This window comes from Oryzias melastigma, linkage group LG14, assembly GCF_002922805.2.
Source record: "Oryzias melastigma strain HK-1 linkage group LG14, ASM292280v2, whole genome shotgun sequence".
In the NCBI taxonomy this organism is placed as follows: Eukaryota; Metazoa; Chordata; class Actinopteri; order Beloniformes; family Adrianichthyidae; genus Oryzias; species Oryzias melastigma.
Genome location: NC_050525.1, coordinates 1,042,056 through 1,067,365, shown reverse-complemented (window position 1 = coordinate 1,067,365; position 25,310 = coordinate 1,042,056). Strand labels below are relative to the sequence as shown.

The window sequence follows — 25,310 nt, the reverse complement described above, 5'->3', positions numbered from 1 at the left end:
TGAAGAAATGACAGCAGCTCTCCTCTCATTTGATACCTGTAAATATCTGTGTCTCTTTCTTTGTATTTCACTGGTTTTCTTGTGCTTATAAAAATATCAGATATTTTGTTTTTATTCCTATTGTTGATCATAAAAATAATGAAAAGAAAAAATCCAACATGGAAAACTACAGATTAATAGACGTCAGCACTGTTTCGTTCAAATTTTTTTTTTTTTTTCAATTTTGTTGGTAAAGCTTTAAGAATTAATAATACCAGCTGATAAGTTCTCAAAGAGGCATTTAAAGACCCACTCTGATCTTGATGTAAAATCATTCCTAGCAGAATTGGTTATGATTTTGCTGTTTTTAGTCAAAAACCTGTGTTGTTTTCTAGGACAGTTTCTGCAGAGCGGCAGGACTTCATCAGAAATTCACCTCTGAGTTGTGGGCACGAGTGTTTGCGCAGAACAAATCCACCCCTCTTCCCCCACTTGTTGCTGAGAGCTCTCTGTTTCGCTCTCCCACTAGCTTACAGCCCCTCTTAACCTCAACTTAACCTTAGTGGTGCAACAAAAACAGTGATCAAAGTCATTTTATCCAGCCGTACAGTTTAGATCCAGATTCCAGCTCAGACCAGGAAAACAAAGACGTCCATGGATCTATTAGTCTGTAAGTGGATGATCAGAATGGAGCAGAGCATGGAGACTGTGACCTCCCCAGCGTATTTTCTGCGTTACAAATAAGATACTTTTCAAACAACCTTTTTTCATCTGCTCCTTATTCACGATTTGAATAAAGAAATACTCGAAAATGTAATTATGGCCTTAAATCTCTTTTTAAGTGTCCTCCATTGTCAAAAAAATCCTGCAACAAGAGTATTTTAAAATCAACAAAAACACAAATGTCATCACCTCAAGTTGTGTCTGGAGAAAGTCTGTTTCAGTCGTGTCCAGGCTGGGATTTTGTTACCTTTGGTGCTTAACCTTTATTTTGATGTTCTGTGTTCAGCATCTATATTTGTGTTTTTGGAATCATTATCTACCATATACTGGAGGCCAAGGGTGTCAAACTCAATCGCACAAAATCCAAAACACACCTTAGGTCACGGGCTGAGCAGGATAAACATTTATAGAACACTCTAAAACTACATTTTAAAACTTTAAAACTGTAACTTTTTGAGATAATTATGAACTAGATATATTGCATTACCTGTGATAATGCTAGTGTGAATGCTGTAAGATGAATTTGGCTGGTGAAGATGCTGGTGCTGATAGCTGAAGATGCTGAAATTGATAGCCAGCTAAAATATTAGCTAAGATTTTAGCTAATAAAGCGTTACCATCACACAGGTCATCTCTGTAAATACTTAAATGTAAGCTTTCTTTACATAGTTGAGGATTAGAGAAAGCATTTGATCAATTTAAAACATTTTTTCCCCTCGTTCCTTCTAATAGTCAAAACTACACTGTTATCAGGATCAATTTTGGAGTATTCAATATGATGAAGGGAAAGTGTCCTGTTTGTCAATGACGATGTTCTCCAATGGTGGGAAAATCCAGCCCTATAGGCGGTTGTTTGCGTGTTTTCCAGATAATATCATCGCAATACTCACGGCTGATTACCTGCATCAGGTATATCCAGCCAATTAGAACATGTCAGAGCTGGAGAAGAGGAGTGTGGTCCTCGGTCTCCACCCCAGCTTCAAGCGGATCTGAGGAACTGTAGCGTTTTACTGCTATAACATTCTCTGAATATTCTAATTCAGCAGTGATGGTTGATCCAGTAATGTTAGATTCTTTTCATGCTTTGGAAGTTTTTGAGAGGATCGAGATGTGTATTTTAGTCTTTTTTTTTTTCGTGCAATCATTTTTATTTTGTTCCTTTTTTATTATATTTTATTTTTATGGGTTTGAGTTTGAAATAAACATTGAAATGAATGTAAACTAAAAAGTTCACTTGATTTCTTCATGTGATTAAAACAACTTGTGTTTTGTCATTCTCTCATGGTAGTGATTATTGGTTTCTGAGAAGGATAAAAACATTTGTGGAAAAAATCTTTCATAATTCGGGGTTAATACATTCAAAGTCATCACTATACTTTGAAACGTGTGTCTATTTAAGGTCTGTATACTTTTTGTACATTTTTCCCCGTGCAGTTTTCGGTTTCTGCTAAGAATGTTCATTGACTACATTTCCCATGATGCCATGGAGAGTGTACTCTTCCGGTCCTGCGCCGTTTCTGGAGCGGATTGGAACCCGGAGTCAGGACTCGCTAAATGAACGGTGTTTTGCGAAAAGGTAACGTCTTTTTGGGGCATTATTCTTGGACTTGTCGCTCAGTGGGCACGCGGTTTCACAGCGAATGCGCAGCCGCAGTGGCGGGCTCCTCGCGCCGTCCCCCGAGCAGTCGTCGCCGCTCCCCGCCGGCCGCTGAAAAGCATCGACTCCGGTTTGGGTGTTTGCGTCTCCAGTCCAGCCGCCATGCCGACTGTTCTTTGTTACATTCCGTGTGGCGGACTCGCTCAGATCGGAGTTAAAACCCGGCTAGACTTTCGGATCCGCTGAGCTGGTGGATCCCGGCGGCTCCTCTGCCGATCCACAGCAGCCCCTGCTGTCAGAGGAGCCGCGGAGCGGAGGCGCCGTCCGGCCGTCCGCCTGACGCGTTCAGGTGGAACTGAAGAGTTTCCCGTCACGCAGATCTCCCAACAGTCACGTTCTGAAGCACTCCTATAAGAAGTTCCTTTATGACACGCAGACCTGCTGTCAGCGCTCTGTTGTTGGCGGGTAAAGGCTCCATGTTCCTTCTCCTCCATGCAGGTGGAGATGATGGCTGAGCAGACCCCAGATGAGTTCATCTGTGAGTACCAGGCATCCTCACCTGACAATGAAACACCTGACGTTCCAGACACCACCCTGTCATTCTGTCAATGAGTGCAGGAAATACTTTTAGGAAGTGCATTTATGAATGGTGTGTCGCTCCACAGGGTGTGAGGACTGTGGTCAGTACCACGACTCCGAGTGTCCAGAGTTAGGACCTCTCGTGACCGTCCAAGACTCCTTTGTGCTGAGCCGGGCTCGGTGAGTAACACAACAACCAAATGTTTACAAAGTCACAACACCCCATCCCAGCAGGTGACCAGATCTTCTCACCTATGGAGGAACACTCTATGAGCTCTACAACGCAGTATACCTGCATACAACACACGTTCACATAGTATACAGTACACACAGTATACATGTGGTACACACTCACATAATACAAACAAATACATTGTACACAATGCACAGAAAAACTATATACACAAACAATAAACACAAACATGGAGCACAATACACATTCACATTGTACACACACGGTATATATATTACAAACACAGAGTACATGTACATGCAGTACACCAGGGGTGTAAACTCAATCACTCAAGGGGGCAAAATCCTAAACACAACTTGGGTCACGAGTCGAATAGGATAAACATTTACTGAACACTCTAAAACTACATTTTTAAACGTTAAAACCCTAACTTTTTAATAGAATGATGAACTAGATATTTAGCATTACCTGTGATAATGCTAGTGTGAATGATGTAAGCTGCATTTGGCCGCTGAAGATGCTGAAATTGATATTTAAAAACACTAAAGCTGAAGATGCTGAAGCTGATAGCTAAAAACACTGAAGCTGATAGCCAGCTAGAATATTAGCTAAATGCCAAATTAGCTTAAAAAAAAACAAAACAAACAAAAACAACCTAAATTAGACAAAACAGCTAGCATGTAGCTGAAATATTAGCTAAACTCCAAAATAGCCTAAAAAATCTTATTAAATGCCAAAATAGTCCAAAAGGCTAGCAGAATGTCAATTTTTAAAACTTTAAACCCTAACTTTTTAACAAAGGAATATTATTTCAGAATGAATCAACTTAAACCTTAAATAACTTTCAATATTTTACTCTCCATAAAAACATATATAATCAAAATTATACAAGTTTGAAATAACCCCAAATAACATCGGACCATTAATATCAATAAGATAAAATGATCTGGAGGGCCGGATCCGGCCCTCGGGCCTCGACTTTGTGTGCATCTACAAAATGTTTCTTTTTCTGTACTAAATGTCGTGACCTTTTGGATTTTTGTTGGACTTTGTGTCCATGTCTGCACATTTAGCTGCTTTCCATTGGAAGCATGTTCTTCTGCTCTCGTCACAGTCGTCGTGCAGAGGTAGAGCGGTCGACCTCTGATCAGAACGTCTCAGGTTCGGCTCTCGCCCTGCCTGCCCATGTCCCCAAGTGTCCCTCAGCAGAAGCCCACATGGCTGCTGGTGGTTGTAGGTTGGTGCCAGGGTTTGGCAGTGGAGCTGACATCAGTTTGTGAATTATTAAAATGAAAATGTGAATTCTTAAAAAAACTTTACAGACTTTTCTAATGAAAATGAAGTACTAAACAAGTATACGCATTTACCTTTACCGTTTGTGGTGGGTCAGGTCTTCTCTACCCAGCAGCCTGGAGATCAGAGAGGTGTCGAATGGAGAGGAGGGAGTGTTCGTTCTCCGCCGGCTGGTCAAACGGACTCGCTTTGGGCCTTTTGAGGCCAAGCGGGTTTCCAGCGTGGAAAAGGAAGGAGCCTTTCCTCTGAAGGTGCAGCCGGATGCTTCTTGGCCTCGCATAAACCTCTGAGCTTCCAGCAGTGTGTGCTAACTGAAGCCAATCCTCCGCTGAGCAGGTTTTTCTGAGGGACGGCGTAGTGCTGTGTCTGGACTGCAGCAGTGAGGAGGACTGCAACTGGATGATGCTGGTGCGACCCGCCACTGACCACAGGCACCAGAACCTGACCGCGTACCAGCAGGACGATGACATTTACTTCAACACCTCCCAGGTGCGTGCAGCTGGAGCGTGAGCTGCAGCGGCGGCGGTCTTTGGTTACCATGTGTTTGTGTTTGCCAGGATGTGCTTCCAGGAACCGAGCTGAGGGTCTGGTACGGAGCTTTCTATGCCAAGAAGATGGAAAAGCCCACGCTGAAACCTCAACTTCAGTCACTCATGTCTCCCCCAGGTACCGCCCCAAACAGATTCATCACCTGCAGTTGCCATGGCAACAGCTTCACCGTTTACTTTTCCTGTTTAATCAGACGTAGCACCTTCATGTGCTAAAATAGAGACCTCAGAAACAAGTCAATCCAATATGACGCCAGTGATTGAAGACAAGATTTTGGGTATGTTTAAACTCCTTAACTAACGTTTGCTGTTACACATTTTGCTGGTTTTTCCTGTGCAGACGGTAAATCGATGTGTGGCAGCTCATGCGTCATTTCTGTCGATTACAGACATCACTGTGAGTCCTATCGGCCAGAAGATGGTAACGGTGCTTCCTGTGGAAGCTCTTTTGACCCCAGAGGAGAACCTGCCTGCTCCTGAAGGGGGGGGCGGCACCCCTCGGCCCACCCGAAAGAGCGGCCCGAACCGAGGGAAGAGAGCGCGGGCGCGGAGGCTCGGGCCTTCAGCGGCAGCAAACCAAGTCAGAGGTGAGAAATGAGAACAAGGCAGACCCGATCCGAATTCTTCCCTTCCCCTTCATGTATCCCTCCAAACGGAGAGTTCTGGGAAAATAGCGTCTCGGATTTCAGACGTCGCTTTCGTTTGACGGCATCTCCAAAAATCGCCCGTCTGCTAGCATTAGCGTAGAGCTGTAATTATTCTGTGTTGGAACATTATTTATTATTTAATATATATGTATATGATTGTGCTGGTGCCTACAGAACCTGTCTCAAGCTACACTCACTCCACCCTCGGAAACACGCGTTCAAGCCAAGAGAATCTGCAGACAGAGAAAAAATATAAGTCCCTCCCCCTGCCGGAGCCAGCCTCAAATAAACGTAATTTGTCCCTGAAATCATTGGCCGGAGGTCCTCGCCCAGAACCCATCTGAAGCTTTTGACCTTTTTCCCATTTCTTCTCTTTTTTAGACCCTTTTTGCCATTTTTTTCTCTGTGACCCTCTCTTTCTCCAGAGGTAAACGGGTGTAATTATACAAACGTGAACATTTGTTAGTATTGACTTGAAAGAAGTAAAACGATTAATGTTCTCTGTCCAATGCACACTAAACTGTTAGTTACTCTGGAGCTAAATTGGGACCAATATTATTTGAAACCCAAATAAAACAAATAGAAAAAAATATTTGTGTTTAGCCAAAAAAATGTAAAATGTCCAAAACTTTTTGCTATTTTAAAATACATTTAATTGATTTCAGCTTCAAATGTTGTGTTTTTAAGGTTTCAAAAACTTTCAATTTCAAAACTTTTTTTTCCCTTTTAAACCTTTTCTTTTTTTATTTTTTTTTCTGTTTTCAAATCTGAAAAGTTCAGTTTGGTCAAAGGTTTTCTAAAAAGAGTTGAAAGTGGAAAAAAAAGATCTGAAACAGGAAAAAAGTTTTGAAAAAAAAAGTTTTTGAAATTGACATTTTTAGTTTTGAATCCTAAAAAAACAGAACGTTTGAAGCTGAAAATGATTACGTTTATTTTATAATAGCAAATAGCAACGTTTTTGCCACATCTTTTTCAATTTGTTTTATTTGGGATTCTAATAATTTTATAATAATCATAATTTAAATTTACAGTATATTCACATCTAAACACTTAAAAGCTGGTAGTTCTGAAAAGATTTTAAAGGGTTTCCTAAACTTGAGGAACATTTCTGCTTCTGGATAGAGATGGATTCTGGCGCCATCTTGCGTGTGACCACAGGCCCCTCGTTCAAGCCGCCACTTCCTGAGAAAAGTCACCTTCATTTGCTTGCGTACCTGCACAAGTTTCTACAACTCCGACTGCCACTTAGCAGCAGTTGGGGCCGGATCCGGTCCTCCAGATAACTTTATGTTATTCCTATTAATGACCCGATGTTATCTTGTGCTCATTTCTAACTTGTATAGTTTTGAAAAAATACATTTTTATGGAGAGCAAAATATTGAAAGTTATTCAAGGTTTAAGTTGATTTATTCTGGAATAATATTCCTGTCTTTTTATTATTCATAATTATGTTAAGTTACAGTTTTAAAAATGTAGTTTTATTAAATGTTTATCCTGTTCGTTCCTGTTGGTGAAGATGCGAGGCCCCCGGCGGCGAGCCCCGAGTCAGGGACCAGAGAGGTGACGGCAGACTGCAGGAACCTGCTGAGCTCGGCGGACAGCACGGCGGTCCTGAAGAGGCACAAAACGCGGGAACACAAACGGGTTTACCGCTGCTCTCTCTGCAACAAGATCTTCCAGAACAGCAGCAACCTCAACCGGCACATCCGATCTCACGGTTGGTGTTCACGCAGCACCGCTGACGACTGACGGTCAGAAACAGAGAGCGCTGAACTTCCCCTTGTTGTCCAGGTGACAAGCTGTTCAAGTGTGACGAATGCCATAAGCTGTTCAGCCGGAAGGAGAGTCTGAAGCAGCACATCTCCTACAAGCACAGCAAGAATGTGGTGAGTGAGCCTCGGGACGACGGCGGCCCGCAGACCTGCTACCTCCACATCACGTCTGCTCTTCTGTTCTCCCACAGCCCGATCAAGAGTACAGATATAAATGCAACACCTGTGAGAAATCCTTCCGCCTTGAAAACGCTTTGAAGTTCCACAACTGCCGCACAGGTGCGCCGACCGGCCTGTCTTCCATTTGTTCAACACCTGAGCTCCAGTCTTTATGTTCTTTGATTTACTGGAACTTTTCAACCCTCAGAATCTGCTGGAATATCGTGTTAATGGTTGAAAAGTTCCAGCATGTTAAAGATTTTGTGTCTAAGCGTCACCGACGATGCCTCAGGTGTTAAAGGGTTAACCATCCAAAGTCCGTCTTTTTCCAACATGCTTGACTCCATCTCCAGATGACAAGACGTTCCAGTGTGACATCTGCTCGCGGTTCTTCTCCACCAACAGCAACCTCTCCAAGCACAAGAAGAAGCACGGCGAGAAGCTGTACTCCTGCGAAATCTGCAACAAAATGTTCTACCGCAAAGATGTGATGCAGGAGCACCACAGGAGACACAGCGTCGGTGAGTGGCGCTCACGTCTGCTTTAGCCTGCAACGCCTGACCTATCGCATGTGATGCATGAGTTCGTCTGCCCTCCACAGGAGCAGTGTGAGATTTGTTTTCCTGAAAATCCTAAAGCATGTGTCAAAGTCAAGGCCCGGGGGCCGGATCCGGCCCTCTGGATAATTTTATTTTATTGTTATTAATGACCTGATGTTATCTTGCATTTTCTAACTTGTATGATTTTGATTAAATATATTTTTATGGAGAGTAAAATATTGAAAGTTATTTAAGGTTTAAGTTGATTTATTCTGGAATAATATTCCTGTGTTTTTATTATTCATATTTATGTTAAAAAGTTAAAGTTTTAAAGTTTTGAAATGTTACATTCTGTTAGCTTTTTGGACTATTTTTACATTTACTAAGATTTTTTTAGGCTATTCTGGAGTTTAGCCAATATTTCAGCTACATATTAGCTGTTTTGGCTTTTTTTGGTTATTTTTTAGGTTTTTTTGAAGTTAAGGTATTTTTCCTGCTACATGCTGACTAACCAAGTGTTTTTTTATTATTATTATTTTAGACCAAGTTGGCATTTAGCTAATATTTTTGCTGGCTATCAGCTTCAGCATTTTTGTCTATCAATTTCATCATCTTCAGCAGCCAAATTCAGCTTCCAGCATTCGCACTAGCATTATCACAGGTAATGCTATGTATCTAGTTCATAATTATGTTAAAAAGTTACAGTTTAAGTTTTAAAAATGTAGTTTTAGAGTGTTCTATAAATGTTTATCCTGTTCAGCCCGCGACCTAAACTGTGTTTTGGATTTCTGTCCCTTGTGTGATTCGGTTTGACACCTAATGTATACAATCAGATACATGCAGTGTACAGATAATCCAACAGGGGGCAGTAGTTCACTCATCAGAGGGGCTTCAAGTGACACTACCACTCTCAGATACAGGTCTCCTTTCAGTCCCTCAAACCCTCAGCTGCTGGTGGGCATTGCAAAAGCAGCGTCTTGAGCCAGCGCCTCGAAACAAAGCGGTTCTCGACCATGAGAGCCGGCCTCTAGGGAAGGAGGAGAAGAAAAATCCCTCACTTCCTCAGAAAGTTCTGTGGGAAAACTGGCGTCCCTTTGCTTGGTCGATACCAGTCTCAGTATTGAAGACCCAGCACACATTTCATGAAGCTAACCTAACTGTCAATCATAGATCCAAGCCACACCCTTGCTGCTCAGTCCACCTCTGCTAGCCCCGCCCCTTTTAGGCATTTTTCAAATCTGGACTGAGAATGGAGTTAGCCTCCAACTGCCCTGTTTGGTGTCCCTTTAAGCGCTGGCTCAGCGTTTGGTGATGTAGACCTGCTACTACTCACCTAAACGAATAAAAGCTTTTATTTTGTTCATTTATATTCACCGGCAGAGGATTTGATGAACGAGTCAGCAGTTTCAAAATGATCTGTCAAGTGTTTTGTTCCTCTGTTGTTGTGGCAGGACCAAAGCACATGAAGAGAGAAGAGCTGGACACCAACGGAGAAGAAGGGTCAAAGTACAGGAAGGAGCCGTCTCCGTGTCCCATCTGCGGAAAGGTAAAGTGCAGCAGGTGAAGCTGCAGCCGCTCTCAAAGCTGACGCACATCAAAAGCAGCACCTTCTCTCCCTTTACTGCTAATGTCAGCTCACTGCAGTCTGAGAGTCCGTCGCTCGTGATCCTCTCAATCAGACAGACAGACCCAGAGCACAAAGGAAGGACAGCTTGTGTTCATGTTTGAATGTGTCACTCACTTCCACTGCATTCGCTGTGGCTTTGCTCGTCTGCAGTGTGAGGACAAATTCAGGTGCAGACCATAGACTGTAAAAATAATGGACTAAGCGAACATTGAGGTGCCACATTGGAAATGCATTACTTCCTCTCCTGGCGAAAGTAGGCCGCCGCTTTCACCGTCACTTCCTGAAATGAATACCGCCATTCGCAACCCATCTTCAGCGATTGGTCTGAGTCATAGCTGAGTCATGGAATCTACAGGAAGTACTGTCGCCAATCAGGAGTGAGTTTATTGCAACCGTCCTCCTCTTTCCACGCCTCGACCACGAGACAGCGGATGTAAACAGCTTCTACTTTAATAACGCCGGAGAATTGTACAAGTCATTGTTGAAGCCTTTGAATGAGAACCATTCTAACATTTGATTCTGTCAGCGGTCCTTTTGGATTTACTTACATTTATTCCTTTTTGTCGAGATAAAAGGAGCGTTTGGGTGACGCTGCTGTCCCCCTCGCGCCCGCAGTAGCTCGTCTCTTCTCATGCGCGGCCACGTCACAGTCTGATCAGATGCACGTGAGAAGCGCGTTCAGCGGTATTTAAAATAAATAACCATCCTAACAAGTGAACAGCTGGATCTTTTTTCTGTTTGAAAACACGACCAGGTCCTTTCAAGTTTGTCTCGCGCTCCTCAGACGGCTGCGTCTAATTCAGGCTGAAGCTGGAAAAGTGAAGAAGATGAAACTTTGGTTGGTGATTTTATGGAGGAGCTGTACCATTCCGTATGATACGCAACTTATAATGTATAAGCTACAATCAAACCAGTGAAATAAAGAAAAACGAACGTTAAACAAACAAAAAAGTCCAAAGCACATAACCTCAGAGTGAAATCTATTTCTACAGAGTAAATCCTCATCTAAAAATGTCGACAGCATGCTCCTCTTGTTGTTTTAAACTGCTGCATCGGTACATTCCATTGAGGAAAACAACAGTAGGACAATGATTGGTACATTGTTGAATTGTAAAGTAGGTGTTAAAAGGTCTTCACGGACCCATTGATGAAGTCTGCTCCCATTGGCTACCCGTCATCTGTCAATCAAACCCCCCAGACGTTCGACGTCAGACCCACAAACGCTTATTGAGCCATCTGATTGGTCAATTTATAACTCTAATAACTTGTGATAATGGAAATAAATCTTTTTAAAAAAATTAGGATTAGAAAAAAGAAGTTAATCAGAAAGCAGCAGAGGAAGAATGATTATTCTGACATATAAAATGACTGAGAAATAACTGTCTGTTTCTCAATGTAAGTCAATGGGACTTTGGCCTTTTTGGAACCCAGTGGTACTTCCTATATGGAACACGGAAGTAGGGGGGCTTGCTCTGTCCAGTTATTATATACAGTCTATGGTGCAGACGCACTCACGTCTGATGAGCAAGAGGAAGGCTGGAAATCCCATGAATAAACCACCGATGGGATGAGCTGTACAAACATTGATAAGATACACCAGGGGTCCTCATGCTGGTCCTCCAGAGCTATCACTCTGACTGTTTTCCAGATCTCCAAGCTGCTGATGATTTCAGTCTGACGTCTGCACATTCTGATTCAATGAACACACCTGGTCCAGGTACTCAGCAGCGAGCAGTGCAGGGAGAGCTGGAAAACGGGCCGGAATGAGGACCCCTGATATATACTGAGGTTTATTTTTTTGTGGCACAAATGCAAAGACCTGTGTGGTTCTGTGGTGTAAGGGAGGGCTAATACCCCACCAGGAGTCCATGTTTAGACGTGATGTGAAGAGGACAGTTCTCTTAGTGGACACCTTCAAGGCCATTTATACCAAGGTCACTCACAAAATACATACACAATAAATCAATTATTAGTACTTTAATATTGTTCATTTTTAGGTTTAAGTCGTTTAACACAAAAGTCGGACTGTTTGGTACTCTGTGGGACGTGTTGTCATGGTAACGACTACCAAGCCTGCACTGATTCTGCTTTGCAACAGTGGAGGACAGTGTTGTATATGCTGAGCATCACGTTGAGTGATCCAAAGCATCATTTCAGAGGAAACATTCTCCTCCTCGTGTTTGTTTCTGTCCAGATGATGAAGCTAAAGTTGGTTTCAGAGTCGTTTCCTAGATGGAAGAAATATCCACCAATAACTCTGATCATTACATGTGGATCAATAAAGAAAAAAATATTTGATTAACGAATAAAATCATTTAGAAACACATATTTACTCTGTATTAGCAATAAGGTAAATGAAGCAGAAGGGAAGACATCAAACTACTTCAAACATGTGACAGATGTCCACCATAGAGACATCTGAAGAGATCTTCTCTGACTGTTGTGATAAACTCCATAACGTCTGTCCAGTTTAGGCCGCTCAGTAATATTGAACATTGAGCCAATGTGATCGGAACGTCTTTTTAGATTCCCACTTTTTAATGGACACCCTGCAGCCAATCAGAATCCAGTGTTCACCTGGACAGGTTTTAGCTTTTAGGAATGAACATGAGTGCCAAACACACTCAACACTTGACTCTTTAAATCCTGATTTAGTTATTGAAAAGTAAATGTACACACATTACCTGCAGAAGGTCTTTAACGCTCTCCTCCTGTGCTCAGGTGTTCTCCTGCAGGAGCAACATGAACAAGCACCTGCTGACCCACGGCGATAAGAAATACACCTGTGAGATCTGCGGCAGGAAGTTCTTCCGAGTGGACGTCCTCCGAGACCACATTCACGTGCACTTCAAGGTGAGCCGTCACGTCCTGCGGGCGTCTGCCTTCAGTCCGACAGTGACGGGACCTCTGTCTGCAGGACATCGCTCTGATGGATGAGCAGGAAAGAGAGGACTTCATCAAGAAGATCGGCATCTCCGCTGATGACAGCGATGAAACCGACGAGGATGAAGACGAAGACGATCCTGAACACCACAAGTACAACTGTAAGAAGTGTCAGGTGAGTCATTTGGCCTGACCTCCTGACCTCCTCCTCAGATGTCAGGGTCATAGCAGCGTAAATGGAGACGTTGATGAGGTTAGTTTCAAATAATTAGGGCTGTAAACTTTAACAGGATTAATTAAAAAGAATGAACACGTTCATATTTCTTTCGCTTTTCCTCTGCGGTTCAGGCTTCCACAGCGTGCCTTAAAACCCTTCGTCAGCTATTATTCCCTTGATAAATGTAAAAATTTCAGATGATAATGAGGGAAAAATGTTCCCTCTCACCTGTTTTTGTTCAAAAGAATGTGGGATAATTTGTATTGTTTCTTTTTGTTTGTTTTATTGAAACAAAAAGAGCTGCATATTGTCATATAGAATGGACCTGGTTAAACATTGTGATTAATCGTGATTAACATAAACATGTGACTAATCAGATTCATGTTTTTAATCGATTGACAGCACTAATTGAAATAAACAAATAATCTAAATGTGTGATTTTATGTTGTAATTATTCACTGATAATAAGTGATGAGCAAATACTGTGACAAAAAATAACGATAATCGCAATTAACTTTTTACCAAGTTTGCGATTAATTAGTTAAATATTTCAATGGATTTCCGGCCCTAAAAATAATCCTTCAGTATTTCTACGTTTTTGTCTTTAGTTATCCTTTGCAAAAGGACGAGAGTATCTGAAGCACATAACTGAGCAGCACAAGGAGAAAGGCTACGGCTGTGCCATCTGCAACCGTCACTTCGCCCTGAAGGCCACATACAACGCACATCTGGTCATCCACAGAGAGCAGCTGCCAGACCCCGCCGTGCAGAAGTAAGACGCATGTTTGGATCAGAATTCCGGAAGTTTTTGATCTGCCCTGAAGAGAACAGTTTGATCCAGAGATGTTTGCCGTCTTATATCTCCAAAGGTACATCCATCCATGTGAGATCTGTGGAAGAATCTTCAACAGCATCGGAAACCTGGAAAGGCACAAGATCATCCACACGGGTGAGATCTTTGTGTTTGTCTTGGGGAAATGTTCTTCCTGGCCGGCTGACGGTTGATGACTGTCCTTCAACCAGGAGTGAAGAGTCACGGCTGTGAACAATGCGGCAAATCATTCGCAAGAAAGGACATGTTGAAGGAGCACCTCAGGGTCCACGATGACAACAGGGACTACCTGTGTGCGGAGTGCGGTAAAGGTGAGCGTCGGGCTCTCGCTGTGCAGGCCGCTCAGAGCAGACTGTTCCTGAACCTCCTCCCTTTCAGGCATGAAGACCAAGCACGCTCTGAGGCACCACATGAAGCTTCACAAGGGCATCAAAGAGTACGAGTGTAAAGAATGCAACCGCAAGTTTGCCCAAAAGGTCAACATGCTGAAACACTACAAGAGACATACAGGTGAGTAGAAGGACCTGCAGGTCTCTGCTGGATCCAGAGTCTGAGCTCTCATGTGATCCCCTCATGCTTCCAGGGATCAAAGACTTCATGTGTGAGTTGTGTGGGAAAACATTCAGCGAGAGGACGACTCTGGAGACGCACAAACTCATCCACACCGGTCAGTGTCTCATGGTCTAAATTACACATTTGTGCAAAATAGGGCTGCCACGATTAGTCGACTAATCGACTATTAAAATAGTCAACGACTAGTTTAATAGTCGATTAGTCGTTACCTTATATTATATAGAGTCAGAGTGCAGTAAAGATTAAAGTATAATGTATATACTGTAAAGTATAATGGCATTGTGCTAGCTTTTTGGACTATTTTGGCATTTATTAACGTTTTAAGGCTATTTTGGAGTTTAATATTTCAGCTACATCCTAGCGGTTTTGGCTAACTTAATTTTTTTTTCCCATTTTTTAGGCTAATGTAGAGTTTAGCTAATATTTCAGCTGCATGCTAGCTGTTTAGGCTACTTTAGGCTTTTTTTCAGTTTTTTTAGGCTAAATTGTCATTTAGCTAATATTTTAGCTAGCTATCAGCTTCAGCGATTTCAACCACCAACTGCAGTATCTTCTGCTATTAGCGCTAGCATTTAGCAGCCAAATTCAGCTAACAGCATTCACACTTGCATTATCAGAGGTAATGCTTTATATCTAGTTTTAGTTAATTAAAATATAATGATGTGTGTTTTACATCCAGTTTGCCCGTGACCCGATTAGTCGACTAATCGGAAAAAATAATCGATGATTAGTCGACTATTGAAATAATCATTTGTGGCAGCACTAGTGCAAAACTTGATCGAAATTCTAGGAATTTCAAAAAAACACAGTTTTGAAATGACACCGTTTTCGTTAATCATCATTTTGTGATAAAGCACAAACCAACTCACGCGATAAGTCATTATAAACACGGCGATGAATGAGAACAAGTATTTTTTTATTTGATTCACTAAAAGGGGCATGTGGGTGACGTCACAGCTCTGTCTGGGGCGCGTGCAGCGCAACTCGACTCAGAAGAGTGAGAAGCCTGTTCAGCGGTTAAAAGAAAAAGCATTTTAACAGGTAAACATCTGGACCTTTTTTCTGTCTGAAAACACAACAACATCCATTCAAGTTTCTGTCATGGCGCTCGCACTCATGAGACTTCAGGCTCTAAGCTGCAAAAGTCCATCTGCAGATGAAGTGATGAGGAAAGGAGGAGGAGCTGCGCGATTCTGTATGACCCGCAATTTCTGATGAGTTTTGATGCTGTGGGACCTCTCAATGCGCCGGCTGTGCAGCGCTCAGAGCAGACTCTTCATACCAAGAAGCCCGTGTATTTTGAAAAGAGTGTTTCCATTACAGTTTTGTGAAAAATGTCTATTTCGATACATCCCAAATACCACCTCCTTTAAGCGCGAAAACTTTTTTTTTTTCGAAAAATTCCTTTTTTTTGGGGGGGAAAATTCCAGTTTTTTCTAAATTGTGGTGTTTCCATTAGGAGAATGTATCATCGAAATTCCAATTTGTTAAATTTCAGAGTTAATGGAAGCGCTACTAATGACAGATGACGGGTAGCCAATGGGAGCAGACTTAATCAATGCGGTCCGTGAAGACCTTTTAACACCTACTTTACAATTCAACAATGTACCAATCATTAGGTGCGTTTCCATTAACTGAAATTTTGCAAATTGGAATTTGGATAATAAATTCTCCTAATGGAAACACCACAAGTTCGAAAAAACCTGCATTTTTCGAACAAAAAGTTTTTGCGCTTAGAGGAGGTGGTATTTGGGGATTTTTGAAACAGACATTTTTCACAGAACTGTAATGGAAACACTTTTTGGAAATAGATGCTCCTCTTTGAATGAAGTGTCTGTCCTGAGCGCAGCAGAGCGGGGGGCAGCAGAGATCTAACAGCTTCACTGCTTCATCTGCAGCTACACTTCTGCAGCTTGGAGTCTGAAGATGCTGAACTCTCGTTTGAGGAAAAGCCCGAGTGCAGGGACAGAAACTTAAATGGATCTCGTCGTGTTTTAAACAGAAAAAGGTCCAGCAGCTTACTTGCTGGAATGGTTGTTTTTTTTAAAAACCACTGAACAGGTTTCTCACCTGAGACTATCAATAGACTCTGAGCTGCACGCGCTCTCCAGACAGAGCTGTGATGTCACCGCAATGCTCCTTTTTTAGTGAATCAAATAAAAATACTTGCACTTCTCACGTGCATCTGATCAGACTGTAACGTGGCAGCGGATGTGAAGTGACAAGCTGCTGCTCCCGCTGCAGGGGGGGCCGCGTGCCGCTCTGCAGGGGCGTCACCCAAATGCTCCTTTTATCTCGACAAAAAGGAATAAATGTAAGTAAATCCCAAAGGACCACTGACAGAATCAAATGTTGGAATGGTTCTCCCTCAAAGGCTTCAACAATGACTTGTACGATTCTCTTGAGGTATTAAAGTGGAAGCTGTTTACATCCGCGGTCTCGTGGTAGAGGCGTGGAAAGAGGCAGACACTCACAATAAACTCACTCCAGATTGGTGACAGTACTTCCTGTAGATTCATGACTCAGTTATGACTCACAGAGACTCAGACCAATCGCTGAAGATGAGTTGCAGACGTTTGCAATATGGCAATAGCCGTTTCAGGAAGTGACGGTGAAAGCGGCGGCCTACTCTCAGGAGGACTGGAGGTAATGCGTTTCCAATGGGGGACCTCATAGCTCGAGAATTCCAGTATTTTTACAGTCACTGGAATGGACTCTTTACTTATGACGTCAGGGGGATCAAAGATCCTTGTATGAAGAGATGATCACTCTTTTCAAATCTGAAAAATACAAACTGACAACAAAAGAGCTTTTTGTTGTCACACCCTGGCGTGCCACTGTCTTTCCCTCCGTGTGCCACCTGTGGCACGCATGCCCCAGGTCGCCGACCCCTGCTCTAGACAAATTGGGGGCCAGTTGATGTAAAGTTTTGGGTCTCCCTGTGCCCGTTCCTAGTCTGGTTAAAATACAGGGTTGTGTCAGAAAGGACATGCGCTGTAGAAATCAGTGGATCAGTGAGCCGAACATGATTGGTCTGAATTGGTCTGAGTCACCATCCCTGTGGCAACCACTCTCAGCAATCAGGGGGGAGTTTGTTGGAAGGCCACACCCCCACCATGAAAAAGTGTGTTACGAAAAATCACAAGTTTGAAATGTTCTACATGAGACCACCTACTTTATTGAGGCATCTATTGAGGCTAGCTCATTGCTTAAATACTAGCTAAACTCCAAAGTTAGTAAAAAACTGTTCCTAAAATAGAAGCTAAACTCTAAATTAGCCTACAAAAACCTCTTAGAAAAAAGGTATCCAAAAACATTAGCATGTTGCTAAAATATTAGGTAAACTCCATTTGTTTTTAAATTACTATAAAAGGGTTGTTGCTATTTTATTTAAAATTATGAAACTTGAAGAAACTATAAAGTTTATGAATACCAAAAATTCAAGCAGAAATGTCCTGAACGAGCTGGATGTTTCTAGACCAAGATAGCTGAAATCACTGAAGGTGTGATGGAGTTTTTACGTGGTGAAAAACGTACAGAAAGGAGCTGGAGAATCACTATGGTGTGAATGCTTACTATAGAACACTATATAAAGGTTACAGCTAAAGTTTCATTTCTATGTAAACTTCTATGGATTTTTGTGTCTTCTACATGACAGTAAACCTTTTCCTCTGCAGAGTTTGAGTTTTCTTCTCTTTCTCTGCTGCAGTTGGGAAAACGTGGAAGTGTGAGACGTGTGATAAGAAGTACCTGACGGAGTACATGCTGCAGAAGCACGTCCATCTGACCCACGAAAAAGTGGAAGCCCAGTCCTGTCACCTATGTGGGACCAAGGTGTCCACCCGCGCCTCCATGAACCGCCACCTGCGCCGCAAACACCCCGACTCTGTGAGCAAGTGGCTCACACGCACGCCGGAGCAACTGGAGGCGCTGAGCTGATGTGGTTCCTCTCTGTGCCTGCAGGTGATGTCCTTGAGGGGCGAGGACTTCGATGACCTCCAGGAGAACTCTACAGTCAGTAATTCCTCTGTCAGTAACGCAAAGGTTAGATCTAACTTGTGTGTCTTATGCATGTGTTTTGGTGCAGCCAGCACTTTTCCATCCTGCAGTCTGCAGGCAGCGTGCACATGCTCCAAAATCCAACCTGCTCTTCTCAGACGTGAATGCATTCCAGACTGAGAGATTCACAACATTTAAACTGGTTTCGCATCCTTTAGTCTGAATGAATCGCAATGAATGCATTGTGCATGGTGCATTGTGGTTTGGGTGGCAGTCGAAGGCGAGTGCCTCGGCGGCCCAAACCCCGGGCATGGAATTTGGCTTTTGGGACATGGAATGTCACCTCTCTGGGAGGGAAGGAGCCTGAGCTGGTGTGAGAGGTTGAGAGATACCGACTAGATATAGTTGGGCTCACCTCTACTCACAGCCTGGGCTCTGAAACTCAGTCCCTCGAGAGAGGCTGGACTCTCTACCACTCTGGAGTTGCCCATGGTGAGAGGCGGCGGGCTGGGGTGGGCTTACCTGTGAGCCACTAGCTCAGCCGCCAAGTGTTGGAGTTCACACCGCTGGATGAGAGGGTCCCCTCGCCTTCGGGTGGGGGACAGGTCTCTGACTGTGGTTTCGGCTTATGGGATAAACAGCAGTTCGGAGTACCCAGCCTTCTCTGTGTCTCTTGGAGGGGTACTGGAAAGTGCCCCAACCGTAGTCTGCTGGGAACGTCTGGCTGAGCCCTCCGTCAGGGAGGTCTTTAACTCCCACTTGCGGGAAAACTTCAAGCAGGTACCGAAGGAGGTTGGTGACATTGAGTCCGAGTGGACCATGTTCTCCACCTCTATTGTCTCTGCTGCTTTCCGGAGCTGCGGTCGCAAGGTCTCTGGTGCCTGTCGTGGCGGCAAACCCCAAACCCGGTGGTGGACACCGCAAGTAAGGGATGCCGTCAAGCTGAAGAAGGAGTCCTATCAGGCCTGGCTGGCTTGTGGGACTCCAGAGGCAGCTGACAGGTACCGGCAGTTTAAGCGAGCTGCGGCCCGGGCTGTGTTGGAGGCAAAAACTCGGTCCTGGGAGGAGTTTGGTGAGGCCATGGAGAAGGACTATCGGTTGGCCTCAAAGAGATTCGGGCAAACCATCCGGCGCCTCGGGAGGGTAAAGCAGTTTTTTGCAGGCACAGTTTTCGGTGCAGGTGGGGATCTGCTGACCTCAACTGGGGACATTGTCGGGTGGTGGAAGGAATACTTTGAGGATCTCCTCAACCTTGCTGACACGCCTTCCGTTGAGGAAGCAGAGGCTGAGGACATTGGGGTGGAACTGTCCATCACCCAAGCTGAGGTCACTGAGGTAGTCAAAGAGCTCCTCGGTGGCAAGGCTCCGGGGGTGGATGAGGTTCGCCCTGAGTACCTCAAGTCTCTGGATGTTGTAGGAGTGTCTTGGCTGACACGTCTCTGCAGCATTGCGTGGCAGACAGGAACCGTACCACTGGACTGGCAGACTGGGGTGGTGGTTCCCCTTTTCAAGAAGGGGGACCGGAGGGTGTGTTCCAACTACCGGGGAATCACACTCCTCAGCCTTCCTGGGAAAGTCTATGCCAGGGTACTGGAGAGGAGAGTCCGTCCGATAGTCGAACCTCAGATTCAAGAACAACAGTGCGGTTTCCGTCCTGGTCGTGGAACAGTGGACCAGCTCTACACCCTCTTCAGGGTGCTGGAGGGTTCGTGGGAGTTCGCTCATCCAGTCCATATGTGTTTTGTGGATTTGGAGAAGGCGTTCGACCGCGTTCCCCGTGGTGTCCTGTGGAGGGTGCTCTGGGAGTATGGGGTCCGGGGAGCCTTACTCAGGTCTGTATGACCGGAGCAGGAGCTTGGTTCACATGGCCGGCAGTAAGTCAGACCTGTTCCCGGTGCATGTTGTACTCCGGCAGGGCTGCCCTTTATCACCGGTTCTGTTCATAGTCTTTATGGACAGAATTTCTAGGCGCAGCCAGGGGCCGGAGGAGATCTGGTTTGGGGACCACAGGATTTCCTCTCTGCTCTTTGCAGATGATGTTGTTCTGTTGGCTCCATCGAACCAGGACCTCCAACATGCATTGGAGCGGTTTGCAGCCGAGTGTGAAATGGCTGGGTTGATGGTCAGCACCGCTAAGTCTGAGGCCATGGTTCTGGACCGAAGAAAGGCAGTTTGCCCTCTCTCGGTGGGTGGAGTGCTCCTGCCTCAGGTGGAGGAGTTTAAATATCTTGGGGTCTTGTTCACGAGTGATGGAAGATCAGAGTGTGAGATCAAAAGGTGGATTGGAGCGGCGTCCGTTATTATGCGGTCGCTGTACCGCTCCGTTGTGGTGAAAAGAGAGCCGAGCCAGAAAGCAAAGCTCTTGATTTACCGGTCGATCTTCATTCCAGTACTCACCTATGGTCATGAGCTCTGGGTCGTGACTGAAAGAACAACTACAAGCGGCTGAAATGAGTTTTCTCCGGAGGGTGTCTGGACGCTCCCTCAGAGATCGGGTGAGAAGCTCGGTCACCCGGAGAGAGCTCGGAGTAGAGCCGCTTCTCCACCGCATTGTGAGGAGCCGGTTGAGGTGGCTTGGGCATCTGATCCGGATGCCTCCTGGACGCCTCCCTGGTGAGGTTTTCCGGGCATGTCCCACTGGGCGGAGGTCCCGGGGAAGACCCAGGACACGCTGGAGAGACTATGTCTCTCGGCTGGCCTGGGAACGCCTCGGGGTCCCCCCAGAGGAGCTGGAGGAAGTGGCCGGGGAGAGGGAAGTCTGGGCATCTTTGCTTAGACTGCTGCCCCCGCGACCCGGTCCTGGATGAGTGTAAGAAGATGGATGGATGGAATCACAATGAAGCTAAACAAAATTCTTGTTTATTGACAATTTAAACCAGCAGCAGCTTCATGGCTTCTCTGCTCTGAGATGAAATCATTTCCTCTGCAGTCCTCCCTGTCCCTGGAGAAGGACGGCATGTCCCAGGACCGGCCTGCCCGACCTTCCCGGCAGCCCAAGAGGAAGCAGCGAGCCGTGGCCGAGCCAGAGCTCTCCGACCCCGACGACTATGGTGACTTCAGCGAGCCCAGACAGGAGCCCATTCCCGAATTCAACACCGTCATCGTCGGGGATGAGACGGAGACCAACTCTGCCGTGCAGAACATCCAGCAGGTGCTGACGCTTTCCACAGGGACGCAGCTTTACTGGGCAGAAATGACAGCCAAGCTCCGCCTTCACAGCAACACCAGATCCATACCTGCACAAGGATGAAGAACAGCAGGAAGAACAGCAGGGGCATTTCAACTAGTTTATGCTCTGATATTCTGATGGATGTTCTGAGGTTAAGATAAACTATGACTGAAGGGAGAATCTACACCACAAAGAATGACTCTACTAAAAACAGAAACACACACATGATCTCAGGAACATTACAGCTGAATCAAAGGGATGTGAAAATGTAACTGAAGGCTAAGAAATAAACACTAGCAAAGAAGAAAAAACAAATACTGAAAATCTCGTCACTTAAAGTGACTGTAAACGCTCATCAGACGAGCTGAAGGGACTGAAGCACAACATCAAATGTGCAGGAAATGATTCCCTGTAATGGATTGTTAGATGATCAGCTCTGTGTCAGAGTGTGAGATTAAATCCATAATAGCAGCTCTTTTCATGGATTATAATCAGAACTTTGAGTTTCAGGAGAGAAACTGTCACATCAGCTCTAATGTGATCCTGAGCTGCTGCTGAAACTCTTCTTTTCACAAAAGCAACGAAATGTTTTTACTGATCCACAACTTGAAGGAATTATTACTGAATGTTTAATGAATAATCACTGTACAGCACCAGGGTACCTAAAAGAGAATAACAGAAGAGCTAATTAAAAACAGAAATGTCAAAATAACAGCAGAAAATTACAAAATACATGAAAACACAATTATAATCAATTAAGTAAAGAAATGAGATTCCACCAACTATTGAGTTTTAAACGACCCACTCTGATGAAAATGAAGCTTTTAACATGTTTTCATGGCAAGACATGAATAAAGAGAAATAAGCTGAAGTTCTGAGTATCTTTTATTTGTATCGCTGTGAATCACTGCCGGTATATCGAGTGACAGAATTCTGCCGCGAGAGTGGAAGCTGGCGGTCTGTCCAGAGTGTATAAAAACTGGGCGTCAGACACAGGAGGATGTGACAGGTGATGTAAAATAAAAACTCATTTAAACTTCTGCAGGGACTAAGAAAAGCTCTGAGATCGATTGATCCATCTTCAGCACCAGATCAGTCAATCTATGAATCCTTTTGTGTTTCTTCTCTCCATCAGTCGCTGAGTCTCACCTGACTCCCTCTCCTTTCAGGTGGTGGTCTTGGCCGACCCGAGCGCTCCATCAGCCCACTCCCCCAACAGCTCTGTGGGGCTGACCAACATCACCGTGACCCCCATCACCAGCCACGCCCCTGCCCAGTTCACCAGCCTGCAGCCCGTCGCTGTGGGTCACCTGACTGCCGCTGACCGCCCACTCACGCTGGACAACTCCATCCTCACCGTCACCTTCGACGCCGTCAGCGGTTCCGCCATGCTCCACAACCGGCCGGCCGAGCTGGTGCCCGAGGCTGTGGGCCCTTCCGGCGGGGCCCCCCAGTCTGTCGCCCATTTCATCAATCTCACCACTCTGGTCAACCCCATGAGCCACCAGCTGGAGGCCCCGACTCTGGCCTGGAGGCCCGTACCGCCGGCCGAGGGCGGCCAGGTCACCCCGGTGGTGGAGGGCACCCAGAGTGAGAGCCAGGAGCCCCAGAGCCAGGGGGCGGAGCCAGGTCGGGGCAACCAGGGCCAGCCGTCCCCCCTGCAGCAGCAGAGCGGCTCTGCTCAGCAGATGTTCAGCTACTGAGATGGATGGGGGGTGCGGGTCACCCCTCACTGGAGCGGAACAAAGCGTGTTTTCACCCTGATGCCTCGCCGACCTCACGGAGACCAGTTAGTTAGTGTTTGACAGAATTCTGTGTAAATGTGGACAAAGTGGCTTCCTGTGATATGTTTGAAGGGAAACAATCCCTGATTTAGAAGTGACAATACAAACCAAAGCAACATGCTGAACATTCAAATGCCTTAGCAGCCTCAGAACAGAGAACCTGAACCGAACCACCACCAGGGTTACTGATCAAACCTACGTTTGAATCATGTATGCTGTAATTATTTCTGATCTGAGCTCAAAAGAACTTTTTTATTTAAAAACAAGTGTCTCTTTTTTGTGTTTTGAACCAAAAAGTTCTCATTATGAACCATGTGCATCCAGAAGTCAAGAAAACCGCAAACATAGATAACTCGCAGGGACAAAGGCCGTTTTTCTAAAGAAAGTTTTTCCAATAATTCTTACTAGAATCTTGCAAGAAAAGTTACATTTTGAGTTTTTTATTCAAATTTTCAAGTTTTGGCTTAATCCCAAAGAAAAGAAGTTAAAGGAAGATCCATGCTAACGAGATATATCACTAGAGATGACATGCTAGCTTGTTGCGTACGCAAAGTGGGACGCCATATTGGAATGGTATAGATGTCTGTTTACTGCTGTGTTACAATACTACAAACAGATCTGGAAAAACTAGAATGTGACTTTTCACTAGTAAATTATTGCTGTCAGCTGATAAAGGAGAACTTCTAGAAAATATTTAAACAAGATCTGAGTGAGTTTATTCAGTACTCAGTAATTTCCATGTTTTCTGGCACGACCACAGATCTTCATGTTTATGGAGGATGATGGTGGTATTTGTTAGACCTCAGATCAGACCAGACGACTTGCTGGTAATCAGATTACTACGCAGAGAAAAATAAAATAACCAGGATTTCCTCAGTAGTGAAGAGGGAAGAGTTCATCACAGCTGATCCCCGTCTGGTGGGCGGAGCGGGAAATGTGTTGTATGAAAGACCGCCTGCTTGCTGTCGTGTTGGTGCCCGTGTCCTTCTGATAGAGGCAGAGATCCAGAGCCCAAAGTCAGGAACCCCTCCCAACAGAAGACTCCAAAGGTTTACGTTCTGACGCCATCGCACAGCTAGTGAGGGAGTGTCATTGACTGGATATAGAGAACTGGACTCACCCAGAGAAAATGTCTTACCTCTGGCTCCAGCTAAATGAAGCCAATTAAATGTCCATTTCTTCACCATCTGAACGTCGGCGTGTTGCAGCCAGACGACAGTGTTTGGTCCAAATCGTCTGAGTCAACATTTCTACTGTCACCAACCAGGAGAGAGCTTGTTCAAAGGCCACACCCCCTCCACTGAAAGTGGGCTCAGGACAATCTGTCAATCAAATGTTGGAGGTGGGGCCAGCAATAGCAGAGGCTGTTACTGAGGCATCTGATTGGTCAGTTTAGAACTTGATGAACTTGTTATAAAGAAAAACTATCCTGAAAAAAATGAGGATTATCAAGATGTTAAAAATGTATCAGAGCAAGAACGGTTCTTCTGACCAATAGAATGTGGAACAGCTGTTTATTTCTGGATGCTGTTTTTCTCGTGTTTCACCTCCAGTCGATGGTAAAAAGGAACAACAAAAAAGACTAGAGGAGTCCTTGAGGTACACCAATCTTTCTATCAAAGCGTCTCAATGGATGACCTGGCAGCACGTTCCCTCACAGGAAGACAGATCTGAAGTTGATCAATGATTGGTCCAAACCAAGCAGATCCCTGACCTTTGACTGAATGTTGCTTCTATCTCAGAATCCCTGTTTGGTGTGACTCTGCCTTAAACAAACACATCAACCATTGCAGATTGTTCTCTCTTTTCCCTTTGCCAGAACCATCACCACCCAAAGCTTTCTGTCTTCTCACAGTCATTCTGCAGATCTACAGGTGAGCTTACCTGAGCCTTGGCCAACGTGCTCAGAGTCTCCAGCAGTTTGTGCTGCAGCAGATACTCCAAACAAGGACCCATTGTCAGAAGTGTGGAAGGTAGTTAAAGAACCCCAAGATGCAAACTAGAGATAAGAACAGGTTTATTGTCAGGATGGCGGAACAGGAACAGGTCTTGAGTCTTCACATGGGGAAGGGCAGCACGGAGCGGATACTTGAAAGAAAAAGCGAGAATCAGTCACAGTATGAGGATCAGAGAGTGAGTCTTAGATTTACTACTCACTCTCAGGCTGGGCAGATAGCGAGGGCAGCAGGATCTAGGC

At 44.8% G+C, this 25,310-nt stretch overlaps 1 protein-coding gene and 1 long non-coding RNA gene across 5 annotated transcripts; one reads left to right on the top strand and one right to left on the bottom strand.

Annotated features, from left to right (window-relative positions):
- The first annotated feature begins 1,209 nt into the window (after positions 1-1,209).
- prdm15 (PR domain containing 15) lies at positions 1,210-23,375 on the top strand. Of its 4 annotated transcripts, XM_024263436.2 has the most exons (24): positions 1,211-2,278; positions 2,798-2,837; positions 2,965-3,058; positions 4,462-4,615; positions 4,701-4,853; positions 4,922-5,030; positions 5,107-5,190; positions 5,302-5,499; positions 7,076-7,276; positions 7,351-7,445; positions 7,523-7,610; positions 7,844-8,011; positions 9,481-9,575; positions 12,378-12,509; positions 12,574-12,714; positions 13,365-13,528; positions 13,626-13,705; positions 13,780-13,899; positions 13,967-14,098; positions 14,172-14,255; positions 17,871-18,049; positions 18,125-18,205; positions 21,090-21,311; positions 22,499-23,375. In XM_024263436.2, exons 2-24 carry the CDS (start codon positions 2,804-2,806, stop codon positions 23,030-23,032), a joined length of 3,342 nt encoding a protein of 1,113 aa, XP_024119204.1. In that variant the 5' UTR covers positions 1,211-2,278; positions 2,798-2,803; the 3' UTR covers positions 23,033-23,375. The 4 variants fall into 4 exon arrangements, with proteins under 4 accessions (XP_024119221.1, XP_024119211.1, XP_024119204.1 ...); XM_024263453.2 differs by having other exon boundaries at positions 1,210-2,837; positions 18,125-18,175; XM_024263443.2 differs by having other exon boundaries at positions 1,210-2,837; positions 18,125-18,190.
- A 1,738-nt stretch (positions 23,376-25,113) lies between these two features.
- On the bottom strand, positions 25,114-25,296 carry LOC118599579. Its single transcript, XR_004948986.1, has 2 exons — positions 25,271-25,296; positions 25,114-25,201 (listed from the first exon to the last, which is right to left on the bottom strand). It is a non-coding gene; the product is annotated as an uncharacterized LOC118599579 (long non-coding RNA).
- Positions 25,297-25,310: the final 14 nt, after the last annotated feature.

Bases quoted from the DNA above. Each gene is read 5' to 3' on its own strand.
- prdm15 (XM_024263431.2), top strand. From the start codon at position 2,792: ATGCAGGTGGAGATGATGGCTGAGCAGACCCCAGATGAGTTCATCT. The intron at 8,012-9,480 runs GTGAGTGGCGCT...TTGTTGTGGCAG, and splicing joins CCACAGGAGACACAGCGTCG to GACCAAAGCACATGAAGAGA. The intron at 9,576-12,377 runs GTAAAGTGCAGC...TCCTGTGCTCAG, and splicing joins CGTGTCCCATCTGCGGAAAG to GTGTTCTCCTGCAGGAGCAA.